Source organism: Corvus moneduloides, chromosome 6 (genome assembly GCF_009650955.1).
Source record: "Corvus moneduloides isolate bCorMon1 chromosome 6, bCorMon1.pri, whole genome shotgun sequence".
Lineage (NCBI taxonomy): Eukaryota > Metazoa > Chordata > Aves > Passeriformes > Corvidae > Corvus > Corvus moneduloides.
Genome location: NC_045481.1, coordinates 47,865,470 through 47,888,498, shown reverse-complemented (window position 1 = coordinate 47,888,498; position 23,029 = coordinate 47,865,470). Strand labels below are relative to the sequence as shown.

General features: G+C 49.3%; 1 protein-coding gene across 1 annotated transcript in view; it reads right to left on the bottom strand.

Annotated features, from left to right (window-relative positions):
* CD81 (CD81 molecule) overlaps positions 1–23,029 on the bottom strand; it is a 33,271-nt gene that overhangs the window by 8,401 nt on the left and 1,841 nt on the right. Inside the window, exons 2-3 of the mRNA XM_032111043.1 lie at positions 14,365–14,479; positions 2,367–2,464 (exon numbers count right to left, since the gene is read on the bottom strand). Coding sequence (XP_031966934.1) covers positions 2,367–2,464; positions 14,365–14,479 — 213 coding nt within the window. The remainder of the gene's footprint in view (positions 1–2,366; positions 2,465–14,364; positions 14,480–23,029) is intronic.

Here is a 23,029-nt window from a genome sequence, read left to right as displayed (position 1 = left end):
GGAGCTGGTGGTGTCAGGGTGTGATTTATGGCCAGCTCTCTGGCATCCACAGCCCTGCAAGGCTACTGCATTTTTTTGCATAAATACTAATGCTGACGTTTTCCCACAGTCCCACCCCATTTGTGCAATTCCCGAAGTCCTTCCTGCCATCCCCCCGAAGACTTCTCCATCTTTTTGTTCAGATGGCGGGAACGCGTTGTGGTGGTTGGTCTGCTGGACTGGGAATGGGAAGCTGTAAACTCATACATCAGGGTCACATGAGAAGGCAGAGAGAGGCACGCTCCATATGCAGCCAGCATTGCCTCTGTGACAACACCACTCAGTGACTTCTTCCTGGGAAAAGCCCCAAAGTGGGAGAGTTGCCATGGGAGTCAAGAAGCAAAAGATGTGAATGCAGTCAAGGAAAGACAAAATTGCAGTAGAGGGTGGGAAAACAGCCCCTGGCTCCTGAGTGGTCTCTGCTCAAAACACATTCAGGACATTTTCTCCAAGAACAGAGGAAACAGGAGTTCCCAGAATGATGCCATGACCAGGCTCTCATATGTAAAAGCAAAGGGTTATCAGCAAAATGGAAACAAGACTATTAACCTGACAGCAGGAAAGGACTTCCAGCATCCTTGTCTAGTTCCTGAACAATCAACTCCTGTGTAAACATCTATCTATCCCTGATTCTGTAGGAACATCTTTGGAGGACTAGGTCCCACAATTCCCCTGAGGACTCACATCACCCTAAATTGTGGGTGCAATGCACTGTAAGTCTGGTTAAGCACTAGGGCTCATTCTTGCAGTGGCTACCCTCCAGTGAAAGATGGTTCGTTTATCCCAGATTTGGAGGTACAACTTCCTGCAGATTCAGTTCAAGTTGGCTGCAGAACACCAGGAGATGCAGCTTGATGCTATGGGAACATAGTGGTGTTCCCAGCCAGGCAGCTGGCTGTGTCCCAGCCCCTTTCCAGGGAGCAGAGCCTGCTCCATGCCAAGTGGCTCCCTCCTGTCTTCCTCAGGTCTTGCTGCTCAGCTTCCATACCGCCTTTGGCACAGGATTTTGATAGCATGGAGCTTCCTGGTACTTTTCCCTTTTGCAGTAAGCCCAGAGTCACTCCCTCAGCTAGGTGCAGGAAAGGGGAGCACGGCTGCTTCCCTGAAACACGCTGAGGACGCTGCCTGGAATTGTCCTTGGAACACAGTGGGAGCCTTGGCCGGCTGAAAGCGTCCTCATGGGGCGTCTCCAGACTTTTCTTGGCAAGACAAGGTGTGAGCAAATACAGGCAGTGCACAGCAGCTAGAGCTGCTAATTTCAGCCAGAGCAGCCGGTTTCCCTGTCAGGCCTCAGCTACGTTGTACCATCTGCCCTTCTAATCCTCTAACTTCAGGAGGGAGTGAGGGGTAATTCAGGGTCTGTAATCACTTGCATTAATAAAACAAAATGAAAATCCAAAGCTGCCAAGCTGTGCTACAACAACCCCTGTCAGATTTGTGTGCAGGCTCCTAGTATTCCCAGCAGCCAAGATAATGCCTGCAAACTCCTACTGCAGCTCCCATCAGACATTCAGAAGTGCTTTATCAATACTATGGAAAAATATCCCCAGATTACTGGGAATCGGCAGCAACCAGAGGTGAAATCATCTGCAGGACTGAGGGAAAGCAGCTCTGTTTCCCTCTGTCCCAGCTGAGCCCACACCCATGAGTTGCTACACTGCCACCAAGAATCCTCCAGCCCAATGAAGCCAAGTGCTGGAAAGTCATTCGAATTTAAAAAAAAAAAGTTTTACTCTTCCAGTTTATTTTTTATGCATCAAGTTTAAACTGAACCACATGTGAGAACTTGCTTTAAATAAATGGGTCTCCCTTGCTCCCAAGGTAAAGGCTTTTGGTGTGGCTACAGTTTATCCAATTAAACTCATCCTGTGCCAGGAATCCTGAGCTGCTGCCTCACTTCAGTAATGGATTTTCCAGGATGTACCAAGATGTTCTCACTAAGAAATTATGGAAAGTCTTTGCTGTTTCCATGTCCAAACAGATAAAAATAGTAGATGATTCCTTAAAAGAACTAGAATTGCTAGAGGCAGCCTGGAAACGGAGTCATAGGGGATGCTGTAGGGGACACCAGGTAAGAAAGAGGGTTTAGTGGGTGCTTGGTAAGACAGCCAGACCATGGGGAGGGATAAAAGCAAGGCGGGGGTTCACATATAACGGAGGAAGAGTCTCTTAAGAATCCTGCTGATCTCACCTAGTTCCACCTACGTGCTCACACATCCTCCCAGCCCTGCTTGTTGGAAAAGACCCCAGCAAGGGAAGCACAGCCATGTGCTGTCCAGCAGGGAAATCTGGGTGCCAAGTGACTTCCAAAGCTGTGTGTCTCTTACCGTTCCCAGAAGACACTGAGACTCCTGAATAGCGCCGTAGCATCCCAGGAATCCCACGAACATCATGACAGCTCCGACTGCGATCAGGATGTAGATTCCTGCAAGGCAGAGCGAGAGGCAGACGCGTTACTGCAGAGCTTTGTCCAGCAGCATCCTCATGCCTGGCTGGACATTCTGGCTCCTGGTGTGGATAATTGTGGATGTGCAGAATTAAGGCTGAGGTGACGGCAGACATAGTAGAACACTAAATACATGAGTTGGGTCTCAAAGTGTTTGAAGCTGCAAGCACCGAAGCTTTAATATCTCCATCACCTCCAAAATCAGAAGAAATGCTGAGAGTAGCACTAGGCAGAGGATGTAGGAGGCAAGACAAGGGCTCTACAGCATCCTCAGAGCTGTAGCACGGAGTTCCCCTGGCATGCTGTTTTAAATATTCAAGCAGAGATGAAAATGATTAGTTAGCATATCTTGTAAAATAAACACTAAGGCACATGGTTTATTTATATTAAACATCCTACAAATATTTATCTGGCTAACATTTTAAAGGCAGACGAACCACAAAACCAAGGGGAAAGTACTGCTTAAGCATCTCACTTAATAAAATCCGGCACTTTTTTGTTATAGGTTCTTCCACAGTGAAGACAACATTTTTTACTTTAACTTATTGAATTTCCACAGGCAACTTGCACCATAACTAGTTCAAAGCTTGAAATGAGGCATTGGGAGTGGTTCAGAAAACAGAGGAATAAGAGTTTATTCATTCAGGAACAAGAGCTTAACTCAAGACTCAAGTCTGCTGCCATGAGTAATCACCATGGTCTCACCAACCACGAGACTGGTGAAGCTCAGAAGATTACTCAGCCAAACACTACCAGCTCAGTTAAATTTGACACAGCTCTCTCCTGGTGTATCCCTTATATTTAGTGCATTTTTGGTTAACTAATATTCTCAACTATTGTGGTTATACTACTCTCTAAGTGAATCTTATTTCTCATTCAAAAGCAATTTGATACATGCAAAAAATTACAAACAAGGTAAGACTGCAGTCACTATTTCTAATGGACAGTGAGGGGAAAAAAAGAATCATCTTGAGGATAAAAAAACATGGGGCATCTCAGAGGTACCAGCAACACAGTGATTCTTACTAGTGGTTGGGAGACACATCCCTTCAATGAAATGTTTTCTTCTGTTATGAGTGAGAATGTTTTATAGTTATTAATCAGACTGTCAGCTCTCCTTTAGGAACAGCTCTAACATAAACAGAGCTCAAGATTAAAACTGTTTGTACATGCTCGCGATGTTTAAGGTTTTTCTTATCTCTGTAGCTTTTAAACAGTCTTCTGATAATTAAAGTGCAAAGTCTAAAGGCCATGCACTGAGAGCAGAGTCAAATCAAGTCAACCCTTCTCTAAAACACCAGATACACAATAACGGTCTCCACTTGTTTAACATTCCCTTACATATTCTTCAAACTTGGGACAGGCTGGACTTTGGCTCCCCCTTCTTCCCTCTTCGAAACAAAAATCACCAGCATGCCAAAAGCACAAGCGCCGATGCAAGAGCTGACTTGGCGAGAGGCAGCGACGGAAGCGCCACCCCAGTGGCTCCCGCGCTGGGACTCTCCGGTGTTTCTCAGCAGCACCGTGCTCACTCTATTTTTAGGTACTGCAGGAGGGAGGAAGCCAGCAGCAGGGGAAGTGCCACAATGGAGCACACTGACCCTGCAGGAAGCCCCTCTTCCCAAAACCTGATGGGAGCTGTGGCCGGAGACACCAACATCCTTGTGACAACACTGTCAGCAAAGGGGGCCGGAGGGACAAGCTGCACCTCCTGATGTGTTCTGAAGGGGTTTCAGGAGCCATGAAAACCATACAGGCAAAAAGGTCCCCAAGCGGGCATGAGACACCTCCTTAGGTGAAGGTGTGCAAAGAAAGGAAAAACAAGCAGAAGAAACCTCCCAGGAGAGTTTCTTGGAAAGGACAGGCCAGCAGATAAAGTTTTGCAGGCCCGGCTGAAGTGGAAGGAGGTGGTTTTGTCCCAGTGGCTGGAGATGACATGAGGTGGAGCAGCTGTGGCAGCTGGGCAAGGAGACAGCGTGGCAAGCAGTGGGCCGGGCTGTGTGGGGGACAGAGGGCCCCCAAAGGGCCTGGTGGGGGTGGGAAGGCATTAATAAATCCTGTACAATGAAGGCCATCTGCTGGACACCTGCCAAGCCACAGAGACACTGATGGAGATTGTCAGACACTGCATAACTGCTGTCTCACAAAGAACAACATACCAGGAGTGGTGTCCCAAAAAACAGTCTGCTCACTGTCACCAGAAGCTGCTAATGCCCAAGAACCAGCCCTTGCCACTCCAGCTTGTACCAGAGAGGCTGCTGGCTTGGGTTTTCAACCCAAACCATGGCAGATTTTTCTTTTTTAAGCCCTGGGTAGTTCAACTGAAGAGTCTTCATCACAAGTCAGAAAATCAACTTTCCTTATCCCTGACTGCAGCAGTTTCTGACTTCTCCGACTAGGAGAATAGAGAGAAGACAAAGCTGAGCTGGGGACAAGTCATTTCCACATCTGAGAAGTCACTATTCAAGCTGATTAGCCCAATAGATGGGTAACAAGTAGATGCACCACATTTGAAGACCAAGCAGCATGATGCTGGGACCCCAACAACCAAGTCACCACAGACAGAAGGTTTTATTCTCAATTTTTTAAAAATAAACACTGAAGGCACCTTCTAGGCTGAACAAATATTGCCAGGAGATCACAGTTATAGAGCAACCCAGGTTGAAGGGACCTCAAATGATCACTTGGTCCAACCTTTCAAGAGAATGGGAACCTTAGGTGGCACTATCCAGAATCCTGCCCGATTGTATCTTGAAAACCTCCAGTGATAGGGACTCTTATCATGTCCCTGGGGAGGTTTTTCCAGTGAATGATTGTTCTCACTGTAAAAAATGTTTTCCTGATATTGAGATCATCAGGAGAACACAGGACCCACTGGTGGCTAGGAAAGTTTTGCTCTGAAAACTAGGAAATGAAGGCCCAGTGAGAACCTCAACTGATGGAGAAAACTAAGAAGAAACACAGACAGTTGCTGTTTCAGAGAAGTTTTCCAGTGACCTCTGTACTTGCTTCCTCCTGAGATTTCTGGCAGCTTCAAAAAAACAAGACCAATCCTGACCTGCTGAACTCCCACCCCAGGCAGGCTGTGCAGACCTTGGACTGTCAAGTGAAGCTTCCCGCTTCTCTCCCTGCTCTCACTTCAGCAGCTCCTCATCAGAGCCAGCACCGCTGTGAAGTGAGGAAACAGCAAGAAGGAAAGGAGGGGAGGGAAGATGTGCACCACGTGCAGCTTCCTGACCGGAGCCCAGCGGATGCGAGCAGTGCGGTGGGAGCGGCAGGAACGCGCAGCCAGGCGGGGGAGAGGGCAGCGATGAGCGGTCTGATCTTGGCAAACCACAAGGAAACCCTGGAAGGTTTCTGGAATAAAGGCCAGCTTCATTCCCAGGCACAAACAAGCAGCCATTATGGAGTCGCCTTTTGTTACCAAGGGCCACAGCACAACAGCCTCTCCTGGGAGGCAGCAGGGCAGGACTCTGCTCCAGAGTTTATTTAAAAACAAGCACAAAATATTTACTGCAACAATAGCATCTTGTATGAGGAATGCCAGTGGTGTTTCTCCACAAAAATGCCATGCTGAAGGCTGAGAAAGCAAAGGAAGGCAATCCAAGTGCCCAACCACATGCTTGAATGGTGTTTGCTTTCCACACCCATCCCTCCCCTCAAGGAATGGGGCTGGTGGGGAGGTCTCCACTTCCAGACTGGGTACCAGGCAGCTGGGGGACTATTTCACAGCAATCACGGCACAGACTGGAACGACCAAGCCCTTTTCCCAGAAAGCAGCCTGACACATCTTTGCTTTCATTCTTGGCACACAGGACGATGACGCCTAGTGTGGTTTTAGGCTCCGTGTCTGTGAGCAAGGCACCTGTCATCCCTATCCTGAACAGCACATTATCCTCCTCAAAGTCAGAGGAAACTCCTCACAAGCCTTCCCCTCCTCTGTGTAAGCATCAGAGACTGGTTAACCTCTAAAATCCTCTCCCGGGTGAGGAACTCATGACTAAAACGCTATTTGCTCCTTCAGGGCTCCACCCAAACTGGCACAATTTGGCGTGAGCAAGGCTCCATCTGCCTTTCACACGCCACTTCCCAGCTCATTTTTATTGCACCTTTCTCAGGGGTTTTACAAGAAGCAGCGCTGTTTGCCGTAAACAAAAAGTAAAATGAGAGAGGAATAAACTGCAAGCTGCAGTGCCCACAGCCATGCTGCCCCCTCACACAGCAGCAGTACATAACCCTGGGAACAGCTGGAGCTGCAGCAGCAGGTACAGAGAGCAAATCATGTACAGGTGTTCATGGTACCAAGGCACCTCCATGACAAACAAGAAACATTGCTACGACCGCCACACATACCCAGCCACACACCAAAGCAAGCTGTGAGCCTCAGGACCAGTATCTTGGAGTTGGGGAAGTCAGAGGAGTGGTGTCAATACTGCCTGGAGTCCTCTTCTCCTTTTGAGATGAAGCCTTTGAGCAGAAAGCTTTAGGAGAGAGTTCAACCACTCTTAGCTTCACCTCCTCATCTGAATTCAAAGCAGGAACACAGGAACCATGATATGATCTCTTCACTCAAGAGCATCAGGACATGATGAGAAAAAGCAGCAGCAGTGGACCAAACACTATCCCCCTTTCCCCAGTACAACAGGGCATGTGCTGCTTCGGGCTGCAGGGATCTCATAAAGCTTTAGGAAAGCCCCCAAACATCAGAGCCAGGGAACTGACAGTAATTGAGCACTTCTCTTGGTTTAGTCCTAGGTGGGAAAGGGATAAAAAGCAGCCAAGAGGCCAGCTTAGCTCCCAGCTCAAGCAGATGATGCTTCCATGGAGGGCCCTTTACCTGCAGGCCAGGTAGGAAGCAGGATGCTCAGTGTGGCAGCAGGGAAGCGAGAGAAAAAGGTACTATTCAGTGTCAGTACTTGCTTTGGCATTAAAGCAGCATAGCTGGTGCCTGCAGGGTTGTAAAACCACGTCCTGTCCCTGCTGAGAAGTAAAGAAAACAAGAAGAAATAAACAGTCTTAAAAAAAGGACACGATAAAAAAACAAATAAAAGGAGGAACAAGCACAGGAGCATCCCTCTAAAACAAGCAGGGAGCAGGCCAGCCCTGGCCAGCTCTCCTCCCATGCCCCGCCATCCCTGTCAGAGATGCTGGGCAGCTCCAGGCATGGGCATTCCTGGACAGCACCCTACTTCTCCCCTCATTTCAATCCTCTCCCAGCATCTTTAACTCACTAGTCTAATGGAAGCCAGTCACTGCCCCCAGGTCACCGTGGCAATATTTCCAAAAGACAAAAAAGAAATCAAATAAGAAATCCCCCCTCAGCATGACACAATGCTTCCTGGGAAAGCCAGGCAGCTCTTCAAGCTGTGCCTGCCCTCCCCATGGGATGGGCTTTAAAAAGGGGCTGAGAGCAGAGGAAAGAGAGATGTTTATTCTCCCAGCAGGCTCCTGCGGGGAGACTCTGCTCATCCAAGAGTTTTGCAAGCCTCTGAGGAAAGGAGGGAGGCTTCAGTGCCACCCTGCTGTTGCTCCTGGCCTGGAGATGCTGAACATCACTGGGCTCATCACCACTGCAGCTGCAGGGAAGGGTGGGACCATCAGACAACGGCAGGGAGACTCCCTCCTACTCCACACCATCCATCGTGGAAGAACACTCTTCCCTGTAGCCAAAGAAATGACCATGATGTTCTTCCTTGCAGCTCGGGGGCACGATACAGGCAGGGAGTGGAAAGTCCCTCCAGGGCAGGGTTGAGGCAGGAAAAAGATGGCTGCGCGAGCCAGCCAGCAGAGGAGGATATCCTAGGCATTTTTGTCCAGTTGCCCAGTGGAATTGGCCCAGCAGAGCTGGCAGCGCTTTCTTGAAAGTGGGGTGAGAGAGAGGGGGGCTGGAAAAAGAGAGGGTTTGCTGGAAGATGACAAGTGGGAAGCCCCTCCATTCCCCTCCACCCCCTTTCCCAAGGAAAACATTGCTGCTCTGTAGCTGCTAATGACTTCCAGATGGAGCAATAGGATCACAAAGCATGGAGAGCTCTCATGGGGAGATGAAAGCCTGGACATGCTGCCCTCATCTGCAAGAACAAGGCAAGAAGAAGCCATGGGCACCTCTCTGTCAGAAAAACAAAGGGATGGTGGGGAAAGCCCCAAAGAATGTCCTCGTGTGCGCACACTTATACCCAAATCCCCTCCACAGAGGTCCACAGTCACGTTTCTTCTCCTCTGCCTACCCAGGAAACCTCCCAGGAAGGAGATTTAAGTTTTGTAAAGTCAGCATACCTACAAAAGCTGGGAGGAAGTCCATGGCACATCTCCAGGACTGGCATGGACAAAGGTGGCACAGCACAGGAGAGCCAGGCTGGAATACACTGGCCCATCCTCTGCTGCCCCAGCCTAGAGCGCTTCTGGACATTTCAATGTGCCCTGGGGTCCCACCCACTAAGAGAGCACAAATCCCACTGGAGGGTTCCTTGTAGGCTTTGCATGCTTTAAACATGGTGGAGGTTTTCTAAGGAAAACTGCCAAAGCTACAGGTTTAAACAGCTCTGCAGAGCAAGGAGCCACCTCTGGCACAGGTCCAGGGCAGCAAAGCCAATGGGAGGGGACAAAGGAGAAGAACAACTACATTAGCTGTAGTTGGATAGATCTGAACCCAAAATAACCTGATGGTACTAATGTATTTTTAAAGTCATAACCAGTTTTAGTCTGCAGAGTTGACTTGATCACAACAAAGGTAGAATGAATTACAATTAAATGGAAATCAAATGGAAATGCAATGAAATAACATGTTGCTTTCTTAATAGAAATTGAATTCTGTGATAAGAATACAAAAAAAACCAAAAATTGTACTCTCAGTTACATGATGTAAGCCAGAAAGGAAAGTACTAAAAAAGTGTTTTGCCTTAAAACTACTATTTTAAAAAGAATTCCAGTGTTATTGAAGGAGTTGATCAGACGGTGATTAGAGGAAAATCTAGAACAAGTAAATCTCAGCTTTTGGTTTTTTTTTCTTTAAGGGACTAAATAATTAAATTGTCCTCAACTGTAAGTAAGTTTATTTCCAAGACAGAAAAATGCATGTACTTCTAAAAATCCACACATATATTATTTTTTAAATAATCCATTTTGCTCATGTGGTTCAAGGCCAAATGCAGACCTTGGTCTCCACTGCCAAGCACGCAAGCCTGGCGACAGCTCATGTGTCTGGTGGAAAATCTCCAACACAGGGGGCCTTGAAAAAGTAGAGCACAAATGGGTGAGAGAAGAAACCAGTCCTGAACCAGCTGTGTGCATCCACAGGGATCCCTGCAGTGCCTCATGCCAGAGCTGAAGGTGGTTTTTCCCTGGTGTTTATTACAGAACCTACAAACCAGGAGCCTCAGGCTCTTCTCTAGTCCTTTCACAAAGAGTTCAGCAAAAGATGTGCTGTTGAGTCTAACCCCATCACGTACGGAAGTTGGCACCATCTCTAAAAGATGCCTATCGTTTCCAGAGGGATGGGGACAAGGATTGGAGCAGGAACAGAAACCAAGACCTTCTCATTGCTCATGGCAGGTGCACAGCCACTGGAGCACTGTGGACCTCTAGAGCCTTTTCAACACACTGGAGCTCTGCTGAGCCCCCTCTGCAATGAAAATCTCCCTGAAACCCCAGAAATCACTGCTTTTCTGGCCCACTCTCTGCTGCTCCAGCCTACACCACTGAAAAGGCTAATTAAGCTAAATTAGCTAAAAAGGCTAATTAAGTTATGGATAGAAGGGACAGCTCCTCCACAACCATTTAGCCAACACAAGTCTGTCTCAGTGATAAGCTGGAATGCTCTGCACTGCTGGGCATGTCTGGGACCCATGGCAAGAGTGGCCAAGGCATCCTCATGCGCTGTAAGGACAATGGGCACACCTGGGGAAAGAGCTCTGAGAGCTGTCCCCATCCCTACCCTATGCACTGCCACTTAGCAGACCCTCCTCTCTGCAAGGGTCAGATTTCCCTGAGCCCAGCAAAACCTCATGACAGGACTTCCAAAATCCTGAAGACAACCATGAAAGCTTCAGTTCAACTCAGATAAGTACTCACTTGTAAGAAAGACTTCAAAGCCTCCCTGTGCTTTCTGGCCCATTGATTCTAGACCAGTCTGCATGAAAAGCAGCTTGAACTTGTTTCCAGGGCAGAAATCATTATCCTGGATTGTATTTGTTCCGAGGAGGATGGTGAAGACAGTCTGATTCACCTCCTGAGAGAGCCTGTGTTCCCATTAGCCGGTGTCCCTTCCACGCCTCAGTAGCGCTCACAGGCACATTCACCACCTTAGTCCCAGGCCACTGCTGCTCTCAGCTGTGCCCCACCTGCCTCCCTCAGGCTTTGCTGCCTGACTGGCTTGGGAGCTGGATCAACATTACCTAGGGAACTCCCCCACCAAAAAAAAAAACCTCTCTTGCCTTTCTGTTGGGACAGTGACACCCAGCAGGATGACAGGGAGAGGCAGCGGTGGCAGCAGGCTCAATGGCCAAGCTTAGCCCACTGCTGTAGGCCTGTCTGAAACCTCACACCCCTCCCCTGTGCCACCATGCTCCAGGGAGGAGACACTACCCAGCAGAGGATTTACTAATAAAACACAAAAGACCTAGATGGAAGCAAAACTAACCCCTTCCTCACCCCAAAAGCTAAGTAGGAAACCACAGCCCAGCTCAGGACACTTTTGCACTCCTCATCGTGGCTGGCCACACTCCCAGGGCCGAGCTAATTAGAGCCACAGGTCGTGTTGCCCTGTCACTTGCTGTGAGCAGCTGGAGGCAGATTTCCTATTTTGGATCTGGCAGGAGAGAGTGGAGCCGAGACCATCCAGCTGCTGTGCTCCATTCCTCGCTAGGCAGCTTGAGGGAAAGCACAGGAAGGGCAGCAGCAGGGACGAGAACCCAGTGATGCTCCCAGCACACAGGCAGCCCAGCAAGGGGGAAGTGGGAAACCGTGGGGTGTGGGTCTAAGGCAAACAAGAGCTGAGGTTTTTATTCCTGCCCTCCTCAAAGCATTTCACCCACAACAGCCATCTCCAGGCATCACATAACCAAATGTTTGAAGGACAGGGAACCTAGCTTTTTCCTCCCACTTGTCATCCCACCAAGAAAGGGCAAAAGCAGTAAGTCCAGAGTCACTTGCCTCTTCAAGATCCCCAGGTGCTCTTAAAACCAGCGACACCACAGCACTAACTTATTGTGGAGAGTTCAGAACTGCTCCAATTTGTACCGGTGTCTGCAGAGAGAGACCAGCTCAGCCTTCTTCTATGGGCTCTCCTAAGACACTGAATCACAGTTTTGTTGTTTGTTTGGGTTTTTTTCAATGGTACTTTAATGTATAGGATCAGTAAATATCTGAGAAGCGGTTAACCAGTTGTTAGCAACTTATCAATGCCTCTAGCTATCCTGAAGGATGTTTTCGGCCTTGTGACTAACACCTTCCCAGCCTCCAGACAGACAAAGCATTCCAGACACAGTGTTATCCAAGAGCAAGAAGGATTTTGGTTTCTGAATTTCAAATAAAGCAAGTAAGTGCGTATCAGACCATAAGCCAAGCTCAGATGAAGAACAAGTATTTTCCTTTACAGTTATGAAAGCATGGAACTAAGGTGCTCCAGCTATCCTCATCCCTGGCACTGGGATTTATTTACAGTCCTGAAGGAGTTAAAGCATTTGCTGGAGCACTGGATCCACAGCCAAAATGGAAGTGTCAAAAGCCAAGACTGCAACAAGTGGTTAGGGGATCAGATGGTTTGCACGCCGTGCTGAGGAAAAGCCTGTGAACAAGGGCCTGTTTAATAACCTCCCAAGCCAGCCCACAAGACAACTCGCTGCATGCAATGCCAAAGTGCTGGGGAGGAGGGGTAGTGCTTGTGGGAAACCCCAGCCCGCAGAGCCCCTTCCCTGTGGCTGGAAAGGCGAGCAGGGGAACCGCTGCCTGTGCCCTAGGGGCTAACAGGGTGACTGCTGAGATGGTCCTGTCTGGGAGTTGAGGGCAAGGACTGCTCCTCTACTCCTGCTCCTGCTGGAGCCTCAAGTGTCATGCCTGGTACTCTGTAACTTCCCTGCTCGCCACAGCCTCTTTCTCCCATTTCCCCATCACCCTCAAATCCATTATTTTTACTCTCCCATAACACACAGACACACTGGAAAAATAGCCTTTAAGAAACAGCTCCAACTTTGGGGCAGGGGAAAGGACACAAAAAGAAACCAAGAGATGCCAAGTCTCTGCTTTCCTACTTCCCTTTCTCACTCAGTACACACCCTATGATAGAAGTTTTCCTCCTTGGACAGTGTTTATTGCTTCCCCGTGTTCCTGCAGCACTGCAGCAAAGCCTGGCTGGCCTTTAAAAGCCTCCTGACAAATCCCGGGACCAGCGCCCTGTGCCAGACACCAAAAAGTGGTTTGCAAAGGAAAAAGAAAACAACAGAGCTCTGGAGGCCAAGCCCAGAGAAGTTCCCATTCCCAAAAGCAGGAACATTGTGTACATGTGTATATTGCACACCAGAGGAGAAAAAGGAAGGAATATCACTTGTAGGAGAGAGGAAAAAGGGGGGGTGGGGGAGTGGAGCAGGGTTGGGGGGGAAGCAAAAAGAAATCCCAGCCTTCAGACTCCAGAGGTCTGGCAGGGAAAGGCAGCAACTGAAAGAAATGCTCTGCTGTTATTACTGCATGGAAATTACAGCTGCCAGAAGGAATCCAGGCCAATCTGTTGCTGAATAGAACTTTAAAAAGACAGCCAGTCTCAAATCATGGGCTGCTCACGGGTGTTGGAAAGTCAGTGCGGTGGTGTGACCCACAGTCCTTCCCCAACTCCTTCTAAACAGCGAAGGCCGAGGACAAAGACAAAATAAAAAGGAGTGGAAGAGTAAAAGATACTCAACAGGCAGGAGGGAAGGACTGTGCCCCACACTCCAGGTCCCCCAGGTTTAGGGAGAAAGTGTTACCTAGGGAGATATCAGTTGTTAGCCCCCCCAAAAGAAGGAGAGGTTTGGACTGGCTCCTGGAAAGGAGAGAATTTAACTTCTTATGAGATCTACAAAGGGGAAATGCTGCAAATAGAGCTCTGGGTGTGAGGCAGGAGAGACAGCAAGACAGAAAAACTCACAGCTATTTACAGCAGGAACACCTTCTGTAACCAGGGACGGGCAGGGAGAGGGCTCAGGCATGCTGTTTCATGGGCAAGCAGGGAAACGCAAAGGAAAACCCTTTCCAGAAAGTAATTTTAGCTACAGGTGAGAACAGGACATTGGATCAGATGATGTTCCCAGCCCCGTCAGCCTGTGCTCCAAGCCAGCTCCTGACTGGCAGCCAGCCCCTCCTGCAAGCTGCTCCCCCTTGTCTGTGAGGGATCATTGGAGAACAGGGGAAAAACCGGGGGTTTCAGCTTCCAGCATGCCAGCATGCTGTCAAATTAACAAAAATCATGCTAAGCTTAATCGTAGCGCACAGAGGCTCCACCTGCCCCTCCTGGAGAACATGAGTCACATGCTCACCAAGCTTCACTTTCTACTGCCAGGCACTCTGTCGGCTGCTTTTACATCCCTTTGGATAGGAAACGAGACACGCTTCCAAGAAGTCCCCCCTCTTCCCAAATGTGCTCTGGAGAAAACCCATTACACCACAACACGTCTTTTTGCGTTTTCAGCTGATGTGGATTTGGACTCTGCGCTCGGGCCACGGCCAACATTTATCGAAGGCTTTGGCTGGCACAGCAGGGGATATTTTGGAGAGTACGAGGGCAGCAGGAGGTATTTTTACTGTGACCTCCTTGATGCTCACCTGGAGCTTTCCGCCCTGCTTTTGGGTACACTGCAGCCCACCCTGGGGCACAACACCGAAGCAGCACCACCAGCACCCCCACAGCTACTCACCAACGTAGAAGGTGTTGGGGGCCTGCTTGTCCCCCAGCTGCAGGTACAGGATATTTGTTGTCTGCGAGTCATGGCGGAGCCACAGGGCCACTCCCAGGATGATGCCTCCAGCCAGCTGGGGAGAAAACAGAGGGAAGCAAGGGTTACCCACTGTTCCAGCCACATCGGACCCAGACTCGCAGTTTTTTGGTGGGAGCAGACTTGCTTTTCATCTTCCCACAAATATACAAGAACATCCTTTCTAACCATCATCCCACCCCTGCAACATGCTTTGTGCCCCACAGATCATAGGCCGTATCACCTTCCCTGCTTTATGAGAAGACCCCTCATTCTGGGGATGTGCAAAGCCCTTTCCAGTTCTTGCGGGAGATTTCTTTCCCAAGAGGTATTTTATTATGCCACTTAAATGGAAGGCTCGGCCTTACCCAAGAAGAAGGAGACATGCCACTAAGATTTTTAGGAGAGCTTTTCAACAGAAGTCAGGATCAGCCCCAATTACTCCCTTTTTCCAATGGGCTGTTATCATCCCATTCCATTTCTCTGTGAGGTACAAACAGAAAGTGCGGGAATTTTTCCTCTCTGCCCCCAAGTCTTGCATGCACACGACTTCCCATCCAGGCTTCCAGTCAAACACACCTAGTGTTCCCCTGGCACACAGGGCTTTCCTTAATGTCCTAATACAGGAATTGAAGCAGAGCAAGGCATGGGTTCGGGCCAAGGCACCATCACACCACTTTTGGGGGCCTCCAGGCCAAGACTGCTGCCTTGGCCATGCTGTCCAACAGCAGAAGAGCAGCGTAGCCACATACATGGGTGCACACTGAGACGTAGGACTGACCAGGGCAGGGACAAAAACACACTCCAGATGTGGGAGGAGATGTTCTGCGCATGGGACGTCAACTCAGCCACTGGGATATTTATGTACAAACAATGGGAAGTTTTATGACTGACTTCCTCACTGTTTTCTCTTTCACAGAGGGGCTGGGAATGGCAGCGGAAGATGGGAGCAGATATGGGGCACTACAGCAGGGAAGGTGTCACTGAGAGGACCTTGAGGTAGAGCATTTCCTGCAGGACTCATTGTGTTCTTTGTGACATCCCCTGTCCATTTAAAAGCATAAGAGAGAGGGGAAAAATTATAAACACCTGGAAAAAAATCCACACCCTTAAGAATTCAATATCACTGCTGTGAAAAGCTGAAAGTACCTGTTCAAATGCTAATTTAATTTTGAGTGTCCTAAATCCTTGAAGCCATTCATCTTAAAAAAGGGAAGATAACTACAAAAGGGCACAGAAGTAGAAACATGCTTTTTCTAAAAAGGTCTGAATCAGGTCAGCTACAGGCATGTAAGGCACCATGAAGGTCACATTAAAAAAAAACAAACAAACAAAACAAAAACAAGGCAAGACTTTTTCAGTAAAAGTGCGAAGTCTCCAGTTGTGCAAGCACAAAAAGGAACACAGGAGGACTGGGATCTGCAAGACAGGCTTCTGATGGGAGCCTGGCTTTCCCTCTTGGGAGCTCTGCTGGTGGTTTCCTCCTTGCTCATTTCTATAAATCCCAGCCACAAGACTTTTACAGGAGTTCCATCAAAGCTGGGGTAAACCCACACCATTTGTTCCAAACTCACAGGACAAGCTGCTCTTGGGGTTTTTCCACTATCAGACGGAGAAAATCCCCATCAGCTCCTGGAGAGGAAGGGAAATCTTTGCTTTTCCCCAGTCTGCCACCAAAGTAGTCAGCTTTTAACACTTCTCCCACAACAACCAATGCAACTTCCCCACTGGCACAGTCCCTCATCCCTCCTGCACTAGGGCCAGCCTGAGGTTCTCCAAACGCTGGCAATGCAGAAAAGTCACGAAAGCCGCTCTGTGCTCAAGTCCAGCTCCAAATAAGGCAGGTTGTGGCTTCGCACAAAGTTACCCAAATCCAGCCTGGCGTGGCTCGTTCATTGTCTGAGGGCATAACAAAGTGTGTGTTTTGACTCTCAGAGGAAAGAATATGTCCCCAGATTAATCCATGCCACTCAAAGTAAAGCTCTCCTGGTAGCTGCTAGGAGAGAGAAGATCCTGAGGAAGGTCTGGATTTCTGTGCTGGCTGGAAGAGGTAAAGAAAAATGGCTGCAGCCCTATTTGTTTTGGTTTTCTCCCTGCAAGGACACATTGCTCTGCCCTGACGTGCTGCCCTCCACACTCAGCAGTACCCATCCCCAGCACGCCCTGCCACCCATGGCGAGGTTGGGATGACACCAGCAGCTCCTTTCCAATCCAATTTGCCTTAAAACACCCAAGAGAGCTGAAAGCAGACTGCAAGCTATCCTTGAGATACTTTTTAATCATGTGGGAACATCAGCTAAAGGGGTGGAGCCTCTTCTCATGCATCAAACCCACCCCAGCAGCGAGGTCTGCCTAAGACAGCCAGCTGAACCAACTCCAGATGTTCCTGGTTTCATCCTGAATGCGCCCCGGGAACATCGCACATCCCTCCCGCACCGCCTGACTCCATTTGCATTTTTTACAGAGCATGGAAGACCTCTGAATGGAAGCTTTAATCCAATAGCAGCTGGATTTCCTAAGAGAAAATGACATTCCCTTACTAATGAAAACAGGGTTTGGGCTACGATGAGTAACTTTTTCCATGAAAACCATACATCCTCCCACCACCAAGAAGTCCAAAACAGAGTTAAGGCTCTTTCTTCTCAAAGCAAAGAAAACAAGAGGGAGAAAACATTGTCAGCTTGCCACAGTAACTCTGCCTTCTGCTGTACCTTGCTTGGGATAATCTCATTTTTAATAGAACAATTTGTTCCAGATAAAAGCTTGATATTTGCTTCCCCTTCCATCCTACAACTGCTGTTTGCCAACATAAGAGCCTAAAGAGCTCCAACCACTGATGGCAGCGTGACACTCATCTTTAGGCTGCACATCCTCATAGGTATCACCGTTTTTTTCTGCTGTGGATATCTGTAATCTCACACAGGTTATCCCACTGATCTTTGTGTTCCCAGCTTGTCAGACAGCAATGTCGCAGAGTCTGGAGCCATCGCTTGTCGTGATACACTCCAAGCGCCCAGCACAGCTCTCCATTTCAGTTTTTGGGGACTGCAATAATCTAAAAGCTGCAACTTCAGCAATGCCAGCAGTGTGTCAGACTTTGATCTGCTTTCCAAAAGCTGACCTCCCCAGCCTGCTGTTCTCCTGCCAGCACCATAGCACTTGTGGAAGGCACATCACTGGTGTTCCCCAGGATGGGGCTGGCCCCAGAGCTCACGCCCGGAGCAGCTTCCTGGCACAGCAGAGGTGATGTTGCAGGCTCCTACGTTTCCTCTTTACTGCTATTTTCCAGCTTCCAGAGATTTATTGCTTCTTCCACAGAAAGCTGGACTTTTCCAGCTGGATCCTGCCTGCCCAAGGCTTGCTTCTTCAGGAATGCTGTTCCTGGTTGACACAGCGGGGACAGTCCCCATCGAATGCTGCCTAGGGGAGGCAAAAGGCAGGGCTCATGTCCCCAAGAGGTGATGGGATGGTACCCCATGAGAGGAGGTATCACCAGATGAGCAACACGAAGAAGGCAGGTGTGCAGTCCTGGTTTGCTGCCCAATCCACGGTGCATGTAGTGAGGCTCCTTCCTGGACTAAGCCTCACCAATGGACATGCTGTTCACCCTAAAATTTCCAGATCTAGCTGTGGGGCAAGGGAACAAGCCCATTTTTCACAGCTTAGTCACTCCTCCTCTCCACAAGAAATTCTTATGAATTAGGGGAGCAAGGAATGACCCCATTCCCCTCTTAATGTGGTGTACCCCACTTCTGACCTGCCCCCACCTTAGCCTGTTGCTCCCTAAAACTCACATATGCCAGGATGTGCATCACCGCCCCAGTCCCTTCCGCTGCCCCCAGCCTTTTTCCTCCTGCTCCCTTCCCTCCACCCTTCTCAGAAATAGATTTCCTGGATGGGAGGAGGAGAAGAAAGAAGTTCTGGCTACAGAGCAGCTTGCTGGGCATGCCAAAGCAAAGCAGACAGACATCCTATGCCTCAAGTCAGCAAAGGAGGGAAGTGGAGGTGCCAGCAGTTTCCCAATGCTGTATTTTAGCAGTGCCACTTCCCACAGCCACGGCTGGTCCTGCCCCCCCGGTCGTGCTTCCCAACCTGGGTGAGCCCAAGGGCCAGGAGAGGCTCTCACCTTGCTGCAAAAATGCTGCCAGCAGAGGTCACACAACCATACCTGGGAAATACCTGTTGCTAATTACTATTAATTAGTAATTAACAGTAATTAATTATTATTAATAATACCTATTTCTAAATTACTAACAAGAAGCAGGATGCTGCCAAGAAAGCTTAATGAATCTTAGCTGGTTTATGATTAAGGTAGATGACTGGAGATTTTTAACAGGTTTTCATGCTGCAGAGGTTTGCAGCTTCCCTTACACCAGCTGGAAGCAGAACCCTTTGTGAGGGCAGCACCCAGACCCCACCCCAGGGGGGTCCTAGGGCTCCTCTCCAACACAACCTGGAAAGCAGCTGAGATGGAGTAACAACGAATCCTCCTCCTCTCAGGTGCGGGGGGATGCAGAAAAACAAAGTGGCTTGCCAAGGTTGAAGTATCTTTTCATGCAAGAAGCCCCTCATACAGCCAGGAACAAACCCCTAATTTGGGGCTGAATGCTTTGCTCTCAGGTAATTTGTGGGTCTCTAGGGGAAGCAGCAGGAATCATACTCTCCAATATGTGCAAAGTACATAATGAAACATCATTCTGGTGTTCATCATACATGCACCCAGCATGAGCGGGGGAAAAAGCAAGGAGATAGACTTGTAACTTGATGGAAATAACCTTTGGAAGGGCAGTACAAGCCCTTGCAAGATCTGTGCTCGCACCTTACAGGTCCTGCACTATCAGCCTGAGGCAGGCAAGAGAGGGACACATGGAATGTGCCCAGGTAGCACTGCGCCTTCCCACAGCCTGCACCTCGCCTCCTGGAAAGCAGATGAATTTCTTTTCTACTGCAACAGCTGCACCTCATGGAACTGCTGAAAGGGCATGGGGTACAGCAAAGGGCTGACAGCTGAATGGTGGCCAGGAACCCGGGAACTTGGGCTCGATGCTGCGACCATCTCCATGCTATGATGTCAAGTCTTCACACCAAAAAGTCACTTGAAGTTTTAAGGTGAGAAGCACTAGAGATCACCCCTGTGCTGCTTGTTGGGATGCACTGTGGGATGCCCTGGAGCCCCTTGGGAGGGTGTAAGCAGGGGAAGAGACTTCAATCAGACACGCAGCTGCAGTTGGACAGCCACACAATGCAAAAGCTGATCTTGGCACAGGCACTCACAGGCAGGAGTGGCAGACAGGACTCTGTGACAGCACAAGCGAGGTCCTTCTGCTGCCTTCCACAGCCATCGCGCTCCAGGGCACCAAACATCAGGCTGAAAGTTTGCAGGCAAGGCCTGCCCAGGAATTGCAGAAAAGGCTTTTGGGAAGAGCGCCGTGCCCTGCAGGCAGGAGGAGGAGAGCAGCCTGCAGCCCTGCTCTGCTCCCAGCAGCACACCTTCCAGCAGCGGCTATTAATAGAGCTGCCAGCCGGAGCGAAATTCTCCACTGGTGCCTATAGTTACCAGCCCTACAACACTGCAGAGCTTTTCAAAACAACCTCCAGAGGAACACTCCCGGAGGAGCAGCATGCCAGAGGCCAAATAAAGCTTGATGGATGGGAGGAGGATGGGAATCCAGCACCAAAACCCAGGAGTGGGGTCCTATGATGGGGAGCACCGTGCCCCAGCCTGATCCCTGTTGCAGACAGAAGTAGCACTTCCCAGGGTTAACTGCCCTCAGGAGAGAGGAAAACAATTTGAGATATTGCTTTAAAATTAATTTGGCCCCATACATAAGCATTTAACTACAATGGTGATACAACTGCTTTCTCTTCTTAATAGTACAGTGAAAGGCACTTCCACAGTACAGGATCAAAGGGTTTCTCACTGTTAATGCTCTTGCAGGAGATAAGCATTACAGTGGCTGACAGGAGAATAATCTCAGGAAAACAGAGCAATTGCCATTCCAGCCAGCAGCGCTCCCTCATTTTGGCTGCAGCCCAGCCCATAAAGTGCAATCAGGTACCCCCATGGGGCAGGGTGCACCCATCTCTTCAAAAAACCTTCCGCACGCAGAGACTTCAGAAGAGGTTTTGTAGATGATGGAAGGACAGAGACAGAAAGCCCTAAAACACATCCCAGAGAGACATCAGCAACAAAACTTGAGTCCAGGCACTGAGCCTCCTAAGGAAACCTCTCCCTTGCCCTTCAAAGGCAGGTGTTAAGTAGCTGCAGGGTGAAACACACACGGAAAAAAGCTGGCCTGTACATCGTCCCAGGATACCAAACCCAAAATCTGTGGAAGAAGATGCTGGGCCAGCATCAGGTCCTTGCTGCTCGCCAGGCTCTCTGCGATTCCCAGGGAGACCAACAGCCCAACCAGCCAGGCACTACCACAGGGAGCACTGCAGCAGTGCTCAGCCCAAGCATGCACCCACAACAAGATGCAAGCTAGCTTGTTAGTCCACAGAGTTACTTCAAACCTGTGTTTCTTCATTTAAACCTGTGAGCAGTGGTACACAGGCACCCTCCTCACCACAATGGGACGGTCATGTGCCACTCAGCAAAAGCCTTACCATGGAACAACCACCATAGAGAGCTGCCACCTCCCCACACTGTCACCCCTCATCACCAACACCAAGTATCTCTGTGCAGGCTTTGCAGACTCCAGGGTACAACTGACAGATCTTCCAGTGTAGCACAAGAAAATAGGCAGCTCCTCTACCCCTTCCCTTTCAATCACCCCTGTCAACTCAGACTTTCACTTCCACCTTTCCTCTGATTTTGCCCTTCGTTCCCTCTGCACACAGACTGTTAACACACCCCCTCACACACGGAAGAGAAGAGTTACACACTGACTGGAAAATGGCATTAGGAGCAAGCTCTTCCTTTTAATTAGACACCTCTCTGGTAGGGCAGTCAGTGGTGCTCTCAACCTGGAAGGCTGCCATGGGCTGTATTAGCTAATAAGCTTGAGCAATTCTTCTCCAAGCAAGTCAATTCCTCCTTGGTTATGTTTAATTATATTTTAAAATAGCTCGCTGACTTCCTTCAGCCTCCCCAGGGACTCTTTGCAGTGGTGGTCAGTTCAGCCCCACGCACTGAGCTCTGCTGTTGGGTTTGGATAATTCAGGAGAGCAGTCAAAGTCCAGCCATCTTATAGGGATGGGATAGAGAAGCAGCTCCAGATGCCCAGCCCAGCCCTGCTCAGGGCTGCCCATCACACCAGCCAAACTACCCAGTAACAGCTACTGCTCCCTCTCACAGGGCAGAGTGCCACTTGCCACCAGCCACCCCAAGGTTTCAGGACAACTTGGCAGCACAGAAAAACTTCTGTCTTTCCAGCCCCATGTTTTGCTAACCAGGTGAAGCCCCCAGGTGCTGACCATGGCCTCCTCCACCACTTCATTAGGTGGATGCCACTGTTAAACACGTGGGGACCCTCTCTCCTGGGACAGGCACCCGTTTGTACATGTGGTCCATGTAGCAGCTGCTGCTCCCTCAAGAGCCACCTCGGACCAAGCACAACCTTGGCATCTTCTCAAGAATGTGTGCACAAAGGGAAAGCAATCCCAAAAAATCAAATAAAATTGAAACATTTCAGGTACAATGAATGAGGAGCTGGCAGTGGGTCACCTTTACCCTTTGCTTTTTCAACACAGCAGCTTTGTGAAATTCCCCCAGAGCTGCCAGGGGAAGGAAGGGGGAGGAAGCCAGAGAGGTGTCAGTTTATTTACACTCCAGCAGGATAGCAGGGCTACATTAAAAAGTTATCGAAGTAACTAAGGCTGAGAATTGCTTCCTTTCTTCCTCTTGGGCACTTGAACAAGCTCCTGTGCAGCACAGCATGGTGCCTGCCAAACTTTGGGTTCTGCCTCTGGCTTGTTTTCATCAACAGCACCCAGCGTCAGCTGTGCACAAGGCAAATCATAAGCAAATAAGCACGAGGAGCCCATCAGCCCTTGCATAATAACCAGCTATCAGAACTAAAGGGCTGCAAGTGCCCTGTCTCACACCTCCCCTGTAGTTAGAGGTGGTGTCCCAACACAGCCAGCCTACAGCAAGGGTGCTCAGCACCACGTTCTGTCCTTAAATGCCACCCCATGAAAAGGACCGTCGCACTTTGGTGGCAACAAAGGTATCCCTCCCCACCTGGGGGGTGCAAGGTTGGCAGCTAACCTGCCTTTGTGGTAAACCTAAAATTCCTCTCAACTACTAATTTAAAAAACAACACAAAAGGGCTTGAAAACTCCAAGATCTGGTATTCAACCACCATTCAGCTGGCCAGCCTCACAGACAGCATCGTTAATTCTAATGGAGTCCAGGCTCCCAATCTGCACAGGAGACAGTACGAGGGGACCAGCAAGTCCAGTACTGGGAGCTGTTTTGGGGAACCAGTAGGTCACAGGCACCCCTCCTTGGGAGGAACTGAAGCGTCTACCCCTACTCACAGGGAGCACTCTCAAATAGGGCAGGGCAAGGCACCTATTCCAGAAGTCATAACAGGGAAATTATACAGATTGGCTACTCCTCGTGGAATCAAAACATCCATTTATAAGAGATCAGCTCTTTTGC